The following is an 18,174-nucleotide window of genomic DNA, read 5'->3' on the forward strand; positions in this document are numbered from 1 at the left end:
AGACAGTCCTATCGAGGGGTGATTGGAGACAGAAATACTCGAAGGGGGTTCCTTATGTCCGGTCTATTCCGCAATTTAGTTTTCGTTGCATTCGTTGCAGAGATATGTTGGAAATGGAAGCAACGTTTTCAGTACTTTCGTGGCTATGTCAGGATACTTAGCCTTGACTTTGATCCATAATGCCAGCAGAGATCTTACGTCAAACACACTTTTCAGCCCGTCGTCATTTGCAAGCTCGAGGAGTTGATCTTCTTCCCGCTCTGACATGGATGACAACCGGGTAATGACTGCGCGTGCATTCAAACTCAACAGTGTGCGTGACAGAGAATGAGGAAGTATCGCTTGAGGACGATATGAGGACTCATATCGTTTCCTCACGGCCCGGTAGTGCATGCTTTGCGGCCCGGTGGTTGGGGACCGCTGCCTTAATAGCTACACGTCTGTGGATTTCTGTTTTGGACATGTTGAGCAATGGAGCTTCCATAGTCCTCTTTAGGTTATGAATTGCAAGGATGAAGAAATTGGCTGATTTGTGACCAAATAGAAATACTTCAACTAATGACATATCAACCTCAAAATTAAACAGTTAACCAAGCTATTTGTGAAAGCAGTTTCTTCATTTCTACCAGGTTCTGTCATAAATTCTTAACTTGGTTAAACTTTTCTCTGTCTTAGGACAGTGTTTTGACAATTTTTATCAAATCATCTAACCTTTCAAAGATTCCAGGAAATACTGTATAACCTTTATACTTACAGAAAATTCTATAACTTCTGAGTATAGATAACATTCTTTTAAATACATATTGCACACAGTTATAACTAGATCTTCCTATGTCCAGGATTGCTGATAATTAACCAGAACTTTGTATAGCTTTTGTGTGACGTTTATCCACTTGCACTAAAAACCGCTTATTCTGAAGGTGAGTATCTTGTTGACTATTCGGAGGCTGGTGATTGGTTGACAGGATGTGACTACCTGGTCTTAGACTGTTGCATCATTTATGATCTCCACTGCTGGCATTTTATCTTCAAAGATTCTATGCTTTTCAGGTACAATGGATGACTTGATTGAAATTCTGCCATGCCTTTGCTCATTTTGCTTAATGAATCAATACATCTTTTGTTTAATCCTTTCAACTAAACAGCTGGATATTGGCCATGCCAGCTTGCAGATGTTTCCTCACTAGTAAGACCCAGCCTAAACACAGCTGTCACTGCTACGTCACTGGGTCCAGTTATAATGCAAAAGTTGAACTCATTGTTGCTAGGATTTCCCAGCACCAACATGGCAATTTCTCTTTAATCCTATGCTTGTCAGACCTGCTAGAAATAAGAAATTATATTTGTTTCCCTGTGCATTCTTGGCCAGTAAATATGAAATTTATTCATTTTACTTTTTATATTAAACATTTTTATTAATACTTTGAATATTTTTAAGAATTATGTACATTGCACGTAGTATTTTTAAATGTCTAACTATCAGAGGCATCTAAAAATTCTGGGGAACCAATGGCCTTGAAACTTTGAGGCAGAACCTTACTGGCAACTATGCGGTCTGTCAAACACTAAGAAAGGTAGTGTCCAATTGTTCCGTATCTTTTCTAGTGATTTTGCGATTCTAGTCCCTGAATCAAAATTACTTTCCCTCTATATGCTGTCCTAGTCCTCTATTATAGAGTAAGACTATTATTCTGTTCAAAATATGTTTGTGCTTATTCTGGATCTCAGTGTTTCTTTTTATGAATTTTGACAGGTTCATTTAAGTTTTAATGAAGGAAGCATAAAACTGCTCAATGTACAGTTGTATTATCTCCATTAATGTATTTATTTTCATCGATGGCAAGTTTGATTTTCCTGATAATTTAGCAAACAGTCTTAATTTGGGCTTAATTAAGTTTAACTGCTGAAACGACATGCCAACAGTTACCAACTGCAATGTATGCAGAGATTTTAGTTAGGATTCAGATTGTGGAAGTGAACTTTAACTGCCCCCAGTGTTTCAGATTAATTTTGGGAGAAACTGGATCACGACTGAATATTTGGCAGTGGGTAACTACTTTGCAAAACAGTTCTACTCAATTTCAATTTTTACCCCTAATTTCTAGTTTTCTCTTGCTATAATTCTTTAACTCACTTCCACCTCTTACCACTTCCATCCTCAGCCTCAAAGCTCAATGCAAGCATAAGGAGCTGGACCATTAGGTCTTTAGTGTCTACAGAATTTGACATGAAGTTAAATTATTTCAGAAATCAGCATTTCCAGCCTTTGAGCATCTCCAGTACTGTTTTTTCCCCCCTCACATTTTTGCTAATTCATATACCCATTTGTTTTCTACTTGCACTCCCTCCATGTATTCTTTTTGGTCTACCAATGCCACCTCCATTCAGTCACCAAATGTAGATCCTACCTGACCTGAGCATCTTCAGCCTATCTACTTTAAAATTCCTAGCATCTGCAGTATTCCTGCATTTAGCAATTACAATGTCATTGCAGAGTTTTGTTGTTATCTTTCAAATGGTTTGTAAGTGCCCAGGAAATAGCCCAATCTGTAAAATTATTAATTGCCTTTATTTTTTTCAAAGGATCATATTTTAGCAGAAATACTTCAAAATCGGAAAGACTACCTTGTGGGTTATCATGAACATGACTCACTTCTGGACCACAAGGAGGAAGAAGAACTGAGTGAGGAGGACCGTAAAGCAGCATGGGCTGAATATGAAGCAGAAAAGAAGGTAAGTATCTTGTAGATTTTCTAAGCAATTACATCAAAGAAGCATAAATTTCCAGAGACACATACTGATTTGGTCTAAAATAACAGTTCTGTAGCAAAAAAGTAGATATGAATTTCCAAAATAGACCAAATTGCTCATGAATTATCTTTCTTAAAAATTAGCTTCTTGGAGGTTATCAATCCATGGAAAAATTAGCCATATAGACAAATATAGCAATATTATGTTGGTTAAATAATTCTGGTCAAATTGTAAATTTTAATATTTGATTTCCAGTGCCAAATGTAATTGTTTTGTGATGAAGAGTTTGCATTTTATTGATGGAGGCATCTTTTCAAAAAAACTATAGCAAACATTTTTGTTTCTGGTACTTAACAATTACCTGCAAAATGTGAAATTGGTTTTAAAATATACCTCATAGACAAGCCCAATCAAAATACGCAGTAACCCAGAAAAGGAGAAATTGAATTAATACTAATCTGTTGGGGTCGTGTGCTAAATTTTGGGACAATGAAGTGTTTGCAGATCTACCTCCATGACTATTAAATGTGATGGTTGCTCACAAATTCTGCCAGAAGAGCAAGTATTCAGAATGAGTACTGGTTGAGTTCATAATATGTAAGGTTTCTCTGTCATTCTGCTACAGTTGTAACAATTGCATAGGAAATTTGGAATTTAATTTCCTTTGAAAAAACAGTCAATATTATTAATAAATTTCAGCATTGTTTTTGAAGTACTTCCTCACAGAGCTTTCTAGCCTATCAGTAAATGTAAATAGACTGATTTCACTCTCATCGGATCAGGTGTTTTCGAGTAAATTCATTTATAGGAATTGTGCTCCATAAAGATGGTGGAGTAATTAGGAAGAAATCGCCAAAAGCTGTTTATTGGGCTTACCTTTTTTTTAAATACAACTATTCTTAGGATGGCCTAGTAGTCTATGAAAATAAAAATTGAGAAGGGAGTATGTTTAGATAACTCTAATTTTCCTTCCTTTGCAGATGGCATATGGAAATGCTGGCCTTTGTAGAGTTACCAAATAACTTAAGATGGAATTGGTGCCTTTGGAGTTTCATATTTCTCACCAGCTTCAGAATGATAAATTTGGTTTTCTCTCTTTCCTTACTTCTAGGGTCTCTCCTTACGAACTAATGTCGCAACTGGGACTAATTTCCCTGGTGCCAATTTCAGCTTGCAAGCTACACATTTTCCTTTCAACATAGCAACTTTATCCGCAATGAGTAATCAACAGCTGGAGGTAGGTAATCTGATCCACGTGTAACTAGTATTCCCAGTACCTTAATTGGGTGATTATGTGAGGTTCAAAGTACTATGTATATATGATTAACTTAACTTAAAAAGTACTCTATAAGAGGATGCTCTATGTTAATAAATTCTAAGTAGAAAGATGCTCTTTTTTCCAGACTTTTCATTGTAATATACTTCAACCATTAACAGAATTGCTGTTTTCTGTATGATGGCAAGTATTTGGCTTGAGAGAGAACTTGTTCTGGAGTCAAATGTTTTTAAATTTAGTGCAGCATTCAATTTTTAAATAATATTTTGCCTTCATCCAAATCTTTCAGAGTTTGGCAAATGGTGTTGGGTTGCTAAGATGTGGCTGTTAGACCTGCATATTGTATGGCTTGATTAGAAGCAGAATTCCTGATTTATTTTGCATTTTCTGTTCCAAAATCTGAAGTTAATCATATTGCTGTAGTTCTGCGCTTAGATATGACTAATTTGCATGATATCGCAGTTGTAGGATCAGAATAAATTACTTTTGCAATGCTTGTCAAACTTGTGTATTGAAGAACAGTATATGGGAATATCTTCTGAAATTGTGAAAATATATGTCCTTATTAATAATTTGGTTCAATAGATGAATATCACAATTATACAGATTGGTCTGATTTTTTTCTGTGTGGTTGAATTTTTTTGTATCAAGTGAAAATATGAAGTATGAAGTAGATTTACTTAAATAATGTAATTGTGAATTTGAATTCATTCCATTTCACTCCTATTTTTGTCCTTCAAGGATCTTATCAACCAAGGCAGAGAGAAAGTAGTTGAAGCCAGCTCTAGTATAGCAGGTGTGAGAGCAGAAGCTCTTGAGGACCTAATTGCACAAGTGGTAAGAAATTCAAGTACTTATCTCAAAGTCTTTATATCCTGTTGTTAAAGTAAGTGCTCTTCTTATAACATTAGATTTCTTCTTGCTATCAAAGGCATATACAGAATTACTTCTATTTGTAAACAGTTAAGTAACTCCTTGGTCATACAGTGGTGTATAGCTGTGCATTGGTCAAAGTTTTCTCATAATAAATGCTTCAGAACATCTAACTCAAGATTTGGAAAATATTTAATGGCAATGTAATAATGCCCCGAATTTAATATCATTTATCTTGGGGCCTTGTGTATAGCATTGACTTTCTACTGAGTATTACACTGACTCAATATGCCACTTGGAAAATCAACATGGAGCAATGAACACTGGCAGTTCATTTGAGAGTTAAGAATAGATTGTTATATAATTCCAAATACATACATTTTCATTCCATATCAATTTAGCTCTTCCTTCCCACAGCTGGCTTCATCCTCTACCTCTCCTGATTCCAGTTATCACCTACCAGGCTCCTGTCTCCTGTCCTCCTTATACTGGCTATCTTCCCTCTATACTCTCAATTCTGAGGCAGTGTCTTGACCTGAGGTGTCAGCTATCCCTGGTTTCCTTTTATCTTAACTTGCATACCCCCTGCTAACAAAGATCTTTTTAAAATCCATTTTTGAAATTAGATCAGTCCGCAAATTTGGAAGAATATTCACCTTGTTTATGCAATGTCCCTTCATAATTTAATCCTTCAAATCTTATTATTATATAGTGTTACGAGAATACACATAAAATTAAGATGTTTGCTGGCCTGGGCTAGCATCAGCGGCATCAGCAGTTGGTCTGCCACCTGCCCTCAGGGGAAGGAGAGATAAGGAACAATGGAGCAGCGTCTGGAGATGTGTAATGAAGGGATGTGGGAGAGAGAGCTGTCTGGAGCGGCTCCCCCCTTTGAACCTTGAACTGTTTGAAGTGATGGACAGGCGATACCCCAGCAGGGGGATAAAAAGGGACAGGTTCGCTAAGACAGAGACACACGCCACCCGAGGTAACGAGACCCTGGAAGCGGTGCGCCTCTCACGAGTGGGTGAGAAGTACCAGACAACGACCAGGGTGGAAAGGTACGATCAGCGGGAACCCGGTGTGTGTCCGCCCTTGCCTGGGTGCCGGGTTCACTGCAGAGGATCGACCGCATCTGGAGGAGGGGTCACAGTCGGTGACCTCACCAAGGACCCACCCAAAGGCTGCTTGTGAGCCATCTCGCCGGTCTGTGAGTGAAGCAGTGTTCTGAATGATCAGTTGTTCCTGTTCTATCTCTCTCTTCCCCCACGTTGTCCATCGCCATGGCAACGATTACTGCGAACTGAACTTTGAGTCACTTTTAAATTTGGTCATTTACCCCTAGACAACGATAGAGCTTGATTGATGCTGTTATCTTAATTCTGTGCACATGTGTGTTTATCATCGCTGAACTGTTGCATTTATTATCCTTTCGATTACTGTGTTGCTTGTTTCTTTAATAAAACCCTCTTAGTTCTAGTACTCCAGACTCCAACTGAGTGATCCATTTCTGCTGGTTTGGCAACCCAGTTACAGGGTACGTAACAATAGAAACATAGAAAACTTACAGCACAATACAGACCCTTCAGCCCACAATGCTGTGCTGAACATGTACTTACTTTAGAGATTACCTAGAGTTACCCATAGCCCTCTGTTTTTCTAAGCTTCATGTACCTATCCAGGAGTCTCTTAAAAGACCCTATGGTATCCGCCTCCACCACCGTCGCCGGCAGCCCATTCCACACACTCACCACTATCTGCATAAAAAAAAACTTAACCCTGACATCTCCTCTGTACATACTTCCAAGCACCTTAAAACTGTGCCCTCTTGTGTTAGCCATTTCAGCCCTAGGAAAAAGCCTCTGACTATCCACACGATCAATGCCTCTCATCATCTTATACACTTATATCAGGTCACGTCTCATCCTCCGTCACTCCAAGGAGAAAAGGCCGAGTTCACTCAATCTGTTCTCACAAGGCATACTCCCCAATCCAGGCAACATCCTTGTAAATCTCCTCTGCACCCTTTCTATGGTTTCCACATCCTTCCTGTAGTGAAGTGACCAGAACTGAGCACAGTACTCCAAGTGGGGTCTGACCAGGGTCCTATATAGCTGCAACATTACTTCTCGGCTCCTAAACTCAATCCCATGGTTGATGATGAAGGCCAATACACCATATGCCTTCTTAACTATAGAGTCAACCTGCGTAGCGGCTTTGAGCGTCCTACAGACTCAGACCCCAAGATCTCTATCATCCTCCACACTTCCAGAAGTCTTACCATTAATAGTAAATTCCGCCATCATATTTGACCTACCAAAATGAACCACCTCACGCTTATCTGGGTAGAACTCCATCTGCCACTTCTCAGCCCAGTTTTACATCCTATCAATGACCCACTGTAACATCTGACAGCCCTCCATACTATCCACAACACCCCCAATCTTCGTGTCATCAGCAAATTTACTAACCCATCCCTCCACTTCCTCATCCAGATCATTTATAAAAATCACAAAGAGTAGGGGTCCCGGAACAGATCCCTGAGGCACACCACTGGTCACTGACCTCCATGCAGAATATGACCCATCTACAACCACTCTTTGCCTTCTGTGAGCAAGCCAATTCTGGATCCACAAAGCAATGTCCCCTTGGATCCCATGCCTCCTTACTTTCTCAATAAGCCTTGCATGGGGTACCTTATCAAATGCCTTGCTGAAATCCATATACACTACATCTACTGCTCTATCTTCATCAATGTGTTTAGTCACATCCTCAAAAAATTCAATCAGGCTCATAAAGCACGACCTGCCTTTGACAAAGCCATGCTGACCATTCCTAATTATGCTTCTCTAAATGTTCATAAATCCTGTCTCCCAGGAACTTTTCCATCAACTTACCAACCACTGAAGTAAGACTCATAATTTCCTGGGCTATCTCTTCTCCCTTTCGTGAATAAGGGAACAACATCTGCAAGCCTCCGATTCTCCGGATCCTCTCCCGCCCCATTGATAATGAAAAGATCATTGCCAGAGGCTCAGCAATCTCCTCCCTCGCCTCCTACAGTAGCCTGGGGTATGCCTCGTCCAGTCCCGGTTACTTATTGGACTTGATGCTTTCCAAAAGCACCAGCACATCCTCTTTCTTAATATCTGAATGCTCAAGCTTTTCGGTCCGCTGTAAGTCATCCCTACAATCGCCAAGATCCTTTTCTGCAGTGAATATTGAAGCAAACTATTCATTAAGTAGCTCTGCTATCTCCTCCAGTTCCATACACACTTTCTCACTGTCACACTTGATTTGTCCTATTTGCTCATGTCTTATCCTCTTGCTCCTGTGGAATGCCTTGGGGTTTTCTTTAATCCCGCCCACCAACGCCTTCTCATGGCCCCTTCTGGCTCTCCTAGTTTCATTCTTAAGCTTCTTCCTGCTAGCCTTATAATCTACGCGATCTCGTTACCTAGTTTTTTGAACCTTTCGTCAGCTTTTCTTTACTTCTTGACTAGATTTACAACAGCCTTTGTACACCATGGTTCCTGTACCCTACCATCCTTTCCCTGTCTCATTGGAACGTACCTATGCAGAACACCACACAAATATCCCCTGAACATTTGCCACATTTCTGCCATACATTTCCCTGAGAACACCTCTTTCAAGTTTGTGCTTCCAAGTTCCTGCCTGTTAGCCTCGTATTTCCCCTTACTCCAGTTAAACACTTTGCTAACTTGCCTGTTCCTATCCCTCTCCAATGCTATGGTAAAGGATAGAATTGTGATCATTATCTCCAAAATGCTCTCCCATTGAGAGATCTGACACCTGACCAGGTTCATTTCCCAATACCAGATCAAGTACAGCCTCTCCTCTTGTAAGCTTATCTACATGTTGTGTCAAGAAACCTTCCTGAACACACCTAACAAACTCCACCCCATCTAAACCCCTTGCTGTAGGGAGATGCCAACCAGTATTTGTGAAATTAAAATCTTCTACCATGACAACCCTGTTATTATAACTCCCTTCCAGAATCTATCTCCCTATCTGCTCCTCGGTATCCCTGTTACTGTTGGGTGGTCTATATATAAAAAAAAAACACCCAGTAGAGTTTTTGACCCCTTCCTGTTCCTAACTGCCACCCACAGAGACTCAGAAGATAATCCCTCCATGACTTCCTCCTTACCTTTAAGATGCCTTAAGATGGTAAAGAAGTTGCTTAACTGTGTTTACAAATAGAAGTAATTCGGTATATGCCTTTGAAACTATCTGCACAGAGCATTAAAAATGATTTTGCCTCAATATAGTCAAGTGTGTTCTTTGCAAACCTGAGTTTATTGAGAGCAGACAAAAATGTGTTACCTACTAATATTCACCTCGGGTAAATATGAGGAACTGTTGCAAATATTGATGGTGGCCATGTTTGTGCTTCTAAATGGTTGTGATTCTTCTGGAACATAAGATAAAGGAGCTAGGGTTATCTCTGCCTTTGAACCAGTTCTGCCGTTCAACAGTATCATGGCTGATCTGATTTTTAACCTCACTGTATTTATCTGCTTACTCTAATTCCCCTATAGAGGAAATTTTGGTCTATCACAGCTTTGAATACTTTGACTGATTCACATGGTTAGAATTCCAAAGAGTCACAACCCTCTGAGAAAGATGTCTTCCTCATCTTTGTCTTCAGTTTAACCTGGGATCATGTCCCCTAGTTCTGAATTTACTCTGCAATGGAAATATTCTGTCACCAGAATTCAATGTATTTCGTAAGATCACCTTTGATTCTTTGGAACACCAGTGAGTTTAGGACATGCATGCTTGGCATTTTCTAATGCAAGTGCAGTAGATTCTGGTTAACTGGAGCACATCGGGACCAGTACATTTTGGCCCAATTGAGCAGCTGCTCTATTAGCCAAAGTTTCATGGAAATAGTTAAAACGCATAACAAATACAAACTACTGTTTAACTGAGTAACAAATTATGCATTTAAATGAAATAAAGAACTAACTAGAGCAGTGCCAATACTGCTACAGTATTATAAAACTGTTTTAGTTCCAGTAATTACAGACAGAGGTATTCATCACTGCTGTGTTCTTTTGATTGACTGTAAATGAACAGAATCAGCACAGACACCTAATGCAGATAATAGACTAATTTCATTGCCTTCCTGCATAAATTTAAAATTAAAAAACAAAATGATCAAAAATCACTGCTTTTTGAATCAGCATTCATCCCCCAAATGGATAACATAGTACAAGCACACACAACTGGCACTGTTTAAAAACTGTTTGCTCCATAATGTCTAACGGCCAATTCTGGCATCTCCAAGCCTGACTGCTTGAAACCACAGTGAGCAAACAGTTCTGAATTGTCTTACTTATTTCTCACCAACTATCAGTAACAAAAATCACTGCCTTTTGAACACAAACACACATAACTGACACTATTTTAAAAACTGATTACTTTAAGAATGGTGTAGGGACTAACAACCACACAAGTGCACACTAGTTAGAAACTTCAGCAACAGTGTCCTGCTCCAATTAAGTGGTATAGTGTTCCAAATAAACTGAGGGAACCCCAGCAATTTTAACAATATAGTTCCTGTTTTTTAAGAATTGTCCCAAATAAACAGCTGTCTATCTCTGCCTTAAATACACCCAATGGCTTGACCTCCACAGCCGCTCGCAGCAACAAGTTCCACAGATTTACCACCCTCTGACTAAAGTAATTTGTCCCCCCTCACCCCTCACTTTCTGTGAGGCTCACTCCCTCCACGATTCCTTTGTTCATTCGTCCCTCCCCACTAATCTCCTCTAGGCACTTACCCTGCAAGCAGCCTAAGTGCTACACCTGCCCATACACCTCCTCTCTCATCTCCATTCAGGACAGCAAACAGTCCTTACAGGTGAGGCAACACTTCACCTGCAAATCTGCTGGGATCACCTATTGTGTCCGGTGCTCTCAGTGTGGCCTCCTCTACGTTGGTGAGAATCGTCATAAAATGGTGGATCACTTGTCAAGGCCCTCTGTACCATCCGCCACAAATGGGACTTCTGTTGGCCAAACATTTTAATTCCGATTCCCATACCCATTCTGTCATGTCAGTCTATGGCCTCCTCTTGTGCCAAGGTGAATAAAAACGACAGGCGTCCACACCAGGCGTTTTTGAAAATACCTCTGTCCACATTAAAACGAGTATTTGGTCGAATCTTCTCCTACTGGGCATGCGCAGGACACACAGAAAACAAGCGAAAAGGAAACTGTATATTTGCTGCACGTTTGTCCAGTACAGACTAGAAAAACTTAAATTGCCAAACAAAAGACTTGGTACACATTCGTCCAGAAACATTTCCTACAGCCATAGTCTCTTCACTGATGAAAGGGACAACAGCTACAACTAAATGCAGTAAGGCTTGTTACTGGGCAAAAGTGAAATTTGCTGTTACCTCACTTGTTTGCCTTTACTTTTGCCATGTCTTTGTGTATTATTTTGCTTTATTTAACATGCGCAATAAAATAAGTTACTGGGCAAAAGTGACAATTGCATCAATTGAATGTTTGCACAAGCAATACATTAATAAAGCACCTTGTTAAATGTATAAAACATGTTTGCATCAGTGTTATCTTGTTTTTCTACACAATGTGACATTAGGATATTACACATCTATTGTCAGATATTGTTGTGGTGTTGGAGGTTGCGTTCAAGAAAACAATGAAATGCACTGCCGCCACCATTTTTTACGGCACGTCATGACAGCGTTTTAAAAATTAGCCGGTTACCCCGTACACTGTGGATGGAGAGTCGTAATAAAGATGATGAAAAGCTTTGGTTACAGATTTATCCGGTCTAGTGTGGATGTAGCCTTATTCTTACCTACCGATTACTTACCCAGAGTCACATTCTCCTTCCCTTTCTCCTATTGTCCACTCTCCTTTCCTATCAGATTCTCTCTTCTCCAGCCCTTGATTTTTCCCACCCACCTGGCTACATCTATCACCATCCAGCTAGCCTCTTGCCCCTCCTCCCACCTTTTTATTCTGGCATTTTCTCTCTTCCTTCTCAGTCCTGAAGAGGGGTCTCAGCTCAAAATGTCAACTATCTGTCTATTCTTTACATAGATGCTGCCGGACCTGCTGAGTTTCTCCAGCATTTCGTGTGTGTTGCTTTAGATTTCAAGCATCTGCAAACTTTCTTGTGTTTATAAGTGTTTTTGTCTTGCTGTATGTTATGCTTGTTGGACATGGAAATTATTTACAAATTTGCTTTTGGGCCGAATTGTCATGAGCTATTTAAGGGAACTGTGCCACAAAATGTTTTAGTCATATACAGTGTACTGCTAGTGTTTTCTGTTAGCTCTTCTATTCCAGGTTTGTAGTATTTTTAACAGCTGTTCCTTTTTTTCAGTGGAAAGAGAATCCCAACCTGACTGAAGAACAGGTTCAAGCAGTGTCACTCACAAAGCAAGCAACCCAAGAGTTAGAAATAAAACGTAGAGAAGCTATGTACAATGATATCCTTTCAAAGCAGCAGCTGGTAAGATCTTTTGGTTATTGAAACCTGTTTTTAATGAATAAGCATTCAAGTTCATATGATAAGCACTTCCAGTCTTTATTTTCCCAACCACATATGGTATGGGTAAATGGTTTTGCTATATCCAGTCTTGTTGATTTCTCATTTGGAAAGTTGAGATCTTAATTGTTCATTAAAATTTGTGCTCCCTTAAGAAAGTTTAATTCTTTCTTAATATCTGTATTGATGAGGAAACATTGTTAAAGATGACATTTTATAACTGCAGTTCTTCTTGAATATATTTCATTTCAACAAATGTTATTATTACTAATGTGTAAAGGTTTTGAGCATTTCTGTAATTATACAATCATACTTTTTATTATCTTCAATCTGAAGTAGATAAAACTTCCACATTCAACTAAGTTAAATCCTTCAGCTTTCATTATTTAAGGATCGGGTTTTTCACACTCTCAGCTGGTCTATTATCTGTTTTAGCAGTAGTCATCAGTGTTACATGTAAAATCACTTTGAATGTGTTTTTATTGCCTTAGAAGGGTGGTATTATTGAGCAGCCAAAGAAAGCTATACTACTTTTCAGGATCTCACTTGTAGTAAATGTAGGAGCTACTGTTGCACAGAACATCCATTTTATTTTCATTTATCTGAGAATAGACCTGAAAAGTTATCTTCTAAAAGCATAGTTTTTAATTTGCCTGTGCAGGAGGCAGGTCTGCCGTTTTTATCGCTGATTTAGAATCAAGGTTACTACAAGAAAGATTTAAGGTCATAGAGTCTTTCCTCAGAATATCTCTTAAAAAAAAACAAGCAATGCAAAGTGGGAATGAGAAGCAAAGTATCTTGATTTCTAAGCTGCCTTTTACTAGCATTACAAATACTTAGATTTATAACGGTAACAATTCCCTTGGTCTCATATTCAACACTGAAATGAATCTAATGATAGTTACTCCTACAGTGTATGGACAGGTAGCATTGAAAATTGGGATTTTCAAACATTTATGTTTGGATTTGAGGGATGCCGTTTCAGAGGACTTTAGCATCCCATCTGTAGTTTGGATCCTGCGTGCAATTTGCATTCTCATTTCTCTTTTCCATTCACAGCTGATACGTTCAGTGCAACAGATATTAGTGAGCCGACGGCAGCAGCAGATCAACCAGATGGCACATCAGCAGCAACAGTATCCAATTACACCACTTTTAAACCAATTTCTGTCTTCAAGAAACCCTGGCCCGATACTTGGTTATCCACACTTGGGTTTAAGAGGACTGTCTATGTACCCACAAACTGCGCCTGGCATACGGCCACCTCCTTTACAGAGAGCACCACCTGCACCCATGCAGATGAAGGGGCAGTCTCCTGGCCCCCCACAGCTGAAACAAGGAATAAAAAATTCAAAGAAATAGCCATTGTAAGAGATTTTACCAGAAGACACAGACATAATATTGTGCCTTTGCTATGGTAGCAAGCACATTTCTGAACTGAAGAAAAACAAGTGACCAATTTATAACTGGGACACTACTTGAGTGCATAGAATCATGCTGAGATACTCAGTGGTAACTGTCATAGGAGATTCCAAGGAATCTTAACATTGTGTATATAGCCTTAATAAATATGTGACTGGTGTGGAAGAGAACCAGTTTTCTTCCAATATTTTTTCCTTTCTGCCAGTTTTGTTTAATTCTGATGTATCAGAGCAATTTGAAATACTTTGGGGAGGTGGGAAGTTGAGAGTCCAGAACTCACTGACCAATGAAAATGTATTTAAATTCTCATTTTTTTCACATGCTTCCTATATATCAGGAATAAGCCCAAGTTGACAAAAGGACAATTCATTATTGTTGCCCCTTCCAGAAATAGTTTTGGGTGATAATGCTTGCGTGTCTCAGAGCTAACAAGTCAAGGTTTTTCCACCATAACCATTTATTCTTAAACCTCTTGTTCCAAAACAGTAACATTTCTGAATTGCTGAAACTTCTAGAACTGGTTTATCTTCGATAAATCAAGATGCTGTTATTTGCTAGTCTCATTTGGTAATTGTTATGAATGGCAACTCAAATTTCTGAATAAAGCCTCCATTCTCTTACAAATTGAGATTAATTCTTTAGCAGTTCCACTGTGCAGTTTATTGATTTAGTGTATTTTTTTTCAGCTTTTGTAATACAAATTAATGGGCTTTTACTCTTTAGGCTAATTTGTTGCCTGTGAACCCAATATGAAATTAAATTCATCTTGCCTTTCAATATGTACTAGATGATAGAGATGAAGCCAGAATTGTTATCTCGGGTGTGAAGTTATTTCTGGATGTCTTTAACTGTGGATGAACTAGAGAGTGCCCAGTCATGCCCTGTGGGTTACTATTGATGTAGTCTTCACCAAAGGTTAATTCAATTTATGCAACCTGATACATTGTTGCTTTGTTAGAATTGGCCTCTACTGTAAGGATGTCATCCTTTTCCATAAGGACTCTTGCAGAAATGAACATTTCCTGATTCTGTGGCATCTGCTTTAAAAGGCACCATTTGATCCTTGCTGGTGCTGGTTATGCCATTGTCAGGGAATTGCTGCTGGTCTATGATATACCCGAGTGTTCCATCAGGATTGGGATTACAGCTTTACTGATAACTGAACTTGTTCCCTGGCTGCCCAGAAAGTCATCATCCAGTTCTTGTAACTTGCATTTATCATGGCAACTGAGCCTTTTCAATTTTACGTAGAAATTATTATTGTCTGTGAGCTTCTAGATTTGGTGTTCCATCAGCTATTGATGACAGAACCATAATGATTGAGACTGTTGATTTGCTAAATTCTCTCCCTGTTGAATGTGATATCTGTATCAAAGCCCATGAAAAATTTGGCCCTAACCACCTCTTAGCTGTCACAAAGAAAGTATCTTGATTTCAGTGTGCAGATGAAGCCTATCCTAAATCTGTAATGTTAAAAATATACATTGTGCTTTAGGAACCAGAAAGCAATTATTAATATACTCTGCATAATTATCATACAGATTGAAAATTGATTAAATGAAGTCAACTAAGAACCATCTTCAATATCATGGGCTAGCTTTGAGGGTATTTTATACAATATCTGAAGGGCTGGCTTGAGGGGAGAATGACCACCCTATGTTGGTTTTCCATCAAGAAAACCTTGAAATTCATTCCGCCTATTAGATGCTGCTAGGTCATGCTCCTGGTGCATACTGTTGATTTTCATTTAAGGAAGGAATTAGATTACTTATATAGATTAACTAGTACAGTGCTCTTCTCTTGAATAAAAGCATCTGAATTATTAACAATTCACTCAAACATTTCTGTTACCTTTGAACGTACTCAATAGAGTCAATATGTATTGCCTATTTGCAGGTTTTGGTTCCCAAACAAGACATTGTTAGGTTCTGGTGGGGAAACAAAATGATGTCATTACATTACTTTTTTTTTAATATCTTAATGGGATTATATTCCTATTGAGAATCTTGACTATCTGTGGTAAGTGGAAGATGCTTCTCTTCAAAGACTAAAGAACACATTAGAGACAGGTAATGTAAATTTTAGAAGCCTTCAAGGGTCTCTCTTTATGTAATCACATGACATTTTGTTTCATACATATGATTAAAGTGGCATAAATTTGTATTAGTATGGTAATGCGCATTTCTATACTGTCAGCCAAATGTAAACCAAAAATAAAATTACTCTGCACTCTGGCTGCAAGTTTGTTCAAATCTTTACAACTCAAAGCTACTTAGCTAGTGATATGATGTATGAAAGATGAACGTTTTCTAATTGCATCAATGATTGAATCATGAAATATACTCAGATGATTTTATTAAGGACTTGCAGCAGCAAAATGTAACAGTTTCAAGTCTTTATTTGCTGTTGTGTGTTATAAAATACATATTGTCTTTAAGTCTATTGTATTCACTATGCAATTGATGCAATATAACAAACTCTTAGTTTTATTGAAAGATGTGACTTACGTATTTGGCTGATAACTTAAAAGAATAAAATCCATTTGCACAGTAGCTATTTGCTTTCAATGGCAGATTTGTCTTTTAAATAGGCTGGCCATCCACTTTTACCCTTATCTATTGATAACCTTAATGTGCCCCATCTGCAGTTCAGAGTTGCACCTTTGGGAAATTCTAAATTTGTGTTATAAATTTACATCCATATATATATTGTTCCTCAAATTGCTGACAAGATCTTTGGGGAGTGGGAGTAGAAGTGTGTGTGTGTGTATTTTAATATTGTATTTGTTCATTTGGTAGAATGACGTCTACTGCCTGCTGGGCGATCAATTCCTCTTCCCCTTCCCGTTTCCCATCTCCCTTCCCAAGCCAGTATTGAGCTAGCCAGTTACCTGAGTCTTAACCTCCTTTGCTCATCATTTGCAAAATTGATGTCATATATAATATGCAGTTTAATTGTCGGGACCTTGTCTTTTGAAGCTCTAAACACTTAAAGCTAGGTGTCCATACATTCAAGAGAAACTTAAAATGTATTTGGGCAGTGAGATTATTTTCAGTTCCTTGGTTTTGGTACTCAATTGGCTTTATTTTCACAGTGCTCTCTTCTACTGTAATTGATTTCCTCTTTAGGAATTTTCTTTTTGTAACAAGAGCAACAATTGCCAGCAGACATTTTACCAAATATTCTGACAGTACTGTTCAAAACTATTTGCTTTTATTTTTCTTAAATAAAAGGAAAAAAATGAAGCCATGGATTTCACTTCGATGGTATTGAGTTAATACATACGTATTTTTTTCAGATGAAATAAACAGTATAAAGTTTGGACTGCTGGGTATGTTTCACTTTAAAGTAGCATTGTACCTTTAAAATTTTCTGTGCTCTGTTTGGCACACAGTTTTACCAGGAAATAGTTGTGAAATATATTATGGTTGTGGTTGGACAACAAATTACATCACCCACACTGTTAATTTTTTATAAAGTTAGATGTGATTTACATAGTTGCTGTTGCTTAACTGATAAATATGTTGCAGCTTGTATTAAGACTAAAAATGGCGGAAAACCATATTTTCTAACTCGTTCTGTCCTTAATTTTGGATGTAAAGCATTCTTTGCTTAGTTAAATGTTTTGTATCAGATGTGCCCTAGTTGAATAGCAAAAGCAAGCCCTAAACTATCATTTGCTGTTGGATTTCAACAGCTGGGAAGATGTAACAATCCTGCTTGCTTTCTACATATTTTAGAAATTGTTTCAACTGTATTTATTCACTACCCTAAATATTGTAGAATTGATGCAACTTCATCCCATAGGGATTATTGTGTGTAAAATAAGCTCTGACAGTGTGTTTTAATAGAAATTGTAGTGGATGAATAAGTACGCACACTGTGTTGTCACCTTTGCAAGTCGTATCAAAACATTGAAATTTTAATATTTAATATTCAATAAAAATAACAAAATGAATATGCTTAGGCTATTTATTAAAATGTTTCCTGAAAATTGGTTTGTCTAGATATATTTTTCTTGGCAAGGCCTGCAATGTGATACTTGCAATTGAATATTTTTGCATTTAGTGGATTTTAGTCCGTTCCTGGGGGCAAATGAAATCTCTTGGGTTGTCCTTGTCAGTCTTTAGAACTAATTTACATTGGTACAGCTTTATCATTATGTATCTGAAGAAAAAAATTCTATTGAGAAGGAATTCTTTGCTCTCTTTTGGTTGGGTTTTTAAAAAAATTACACCTTCTGCTATTCTGAAGGAAACGGTCACAATGGTGTGTTCAGGCTTTTCCTGAAATCTAA

The 18,174-nt window shown here is 38.2% G+C and overlaps 1 protein-coding gene across 6 annotated transcripts in view; it reads left to right on the top strand.

The window, feature by feature from the left end:
• atrx (ATRX chromatin remodeler) overlaps positions 1–17,861 on the top strand; it is a 212,591-nt gene extending 194,730 nt beyond the window's left edge. For all 6 annotated transcript variants that reach the window (XM_063061026.1, XM_063061022.1, XM_063061025.1 and 3 more), the window contains 5 exons: positions 2,584–2,733; positions 3,863–3,988; positions 4,769–4,864; positions 12,291–12,419; positions 13,515–17,861. In XM_063061026.1, the coding sequence (XP_062917096.1) occupies positions 2,584–2,733; positions 3,863–3,988; positions 4,769–4,864; positions 12,291–12,419; positions 13,515–13,817 (804 nt within the window). In that variant the 3' untranslated portion in view covers positions 13,818–17,861. The remainder of the gene's footprint in view (positions 1–2,583; positions 2,734–3,862; positions 3,989–4,768; positions 4,865–12,290; positions 12,420–13,514) is intronic.
• The last annotated feature ends 313 nt before the right edge of the window (positions 17,862–18,174 follow it).

This window comes from Mobula hypostoma, chromosome 10 (genome assembly GCF_963921235.1).
Source record: "Mobula hypostoma chromosome 10, sMobHyp1.1, whole genome shotgun sequence".
NCBI classification, from domain to species: domain Eukaryota; kingdom Metazoa; phylum Chordata; class Chondrichthyes; order Myliobatiformes; family Myliobatidae; genus Mobula; species Mobula hypostoma.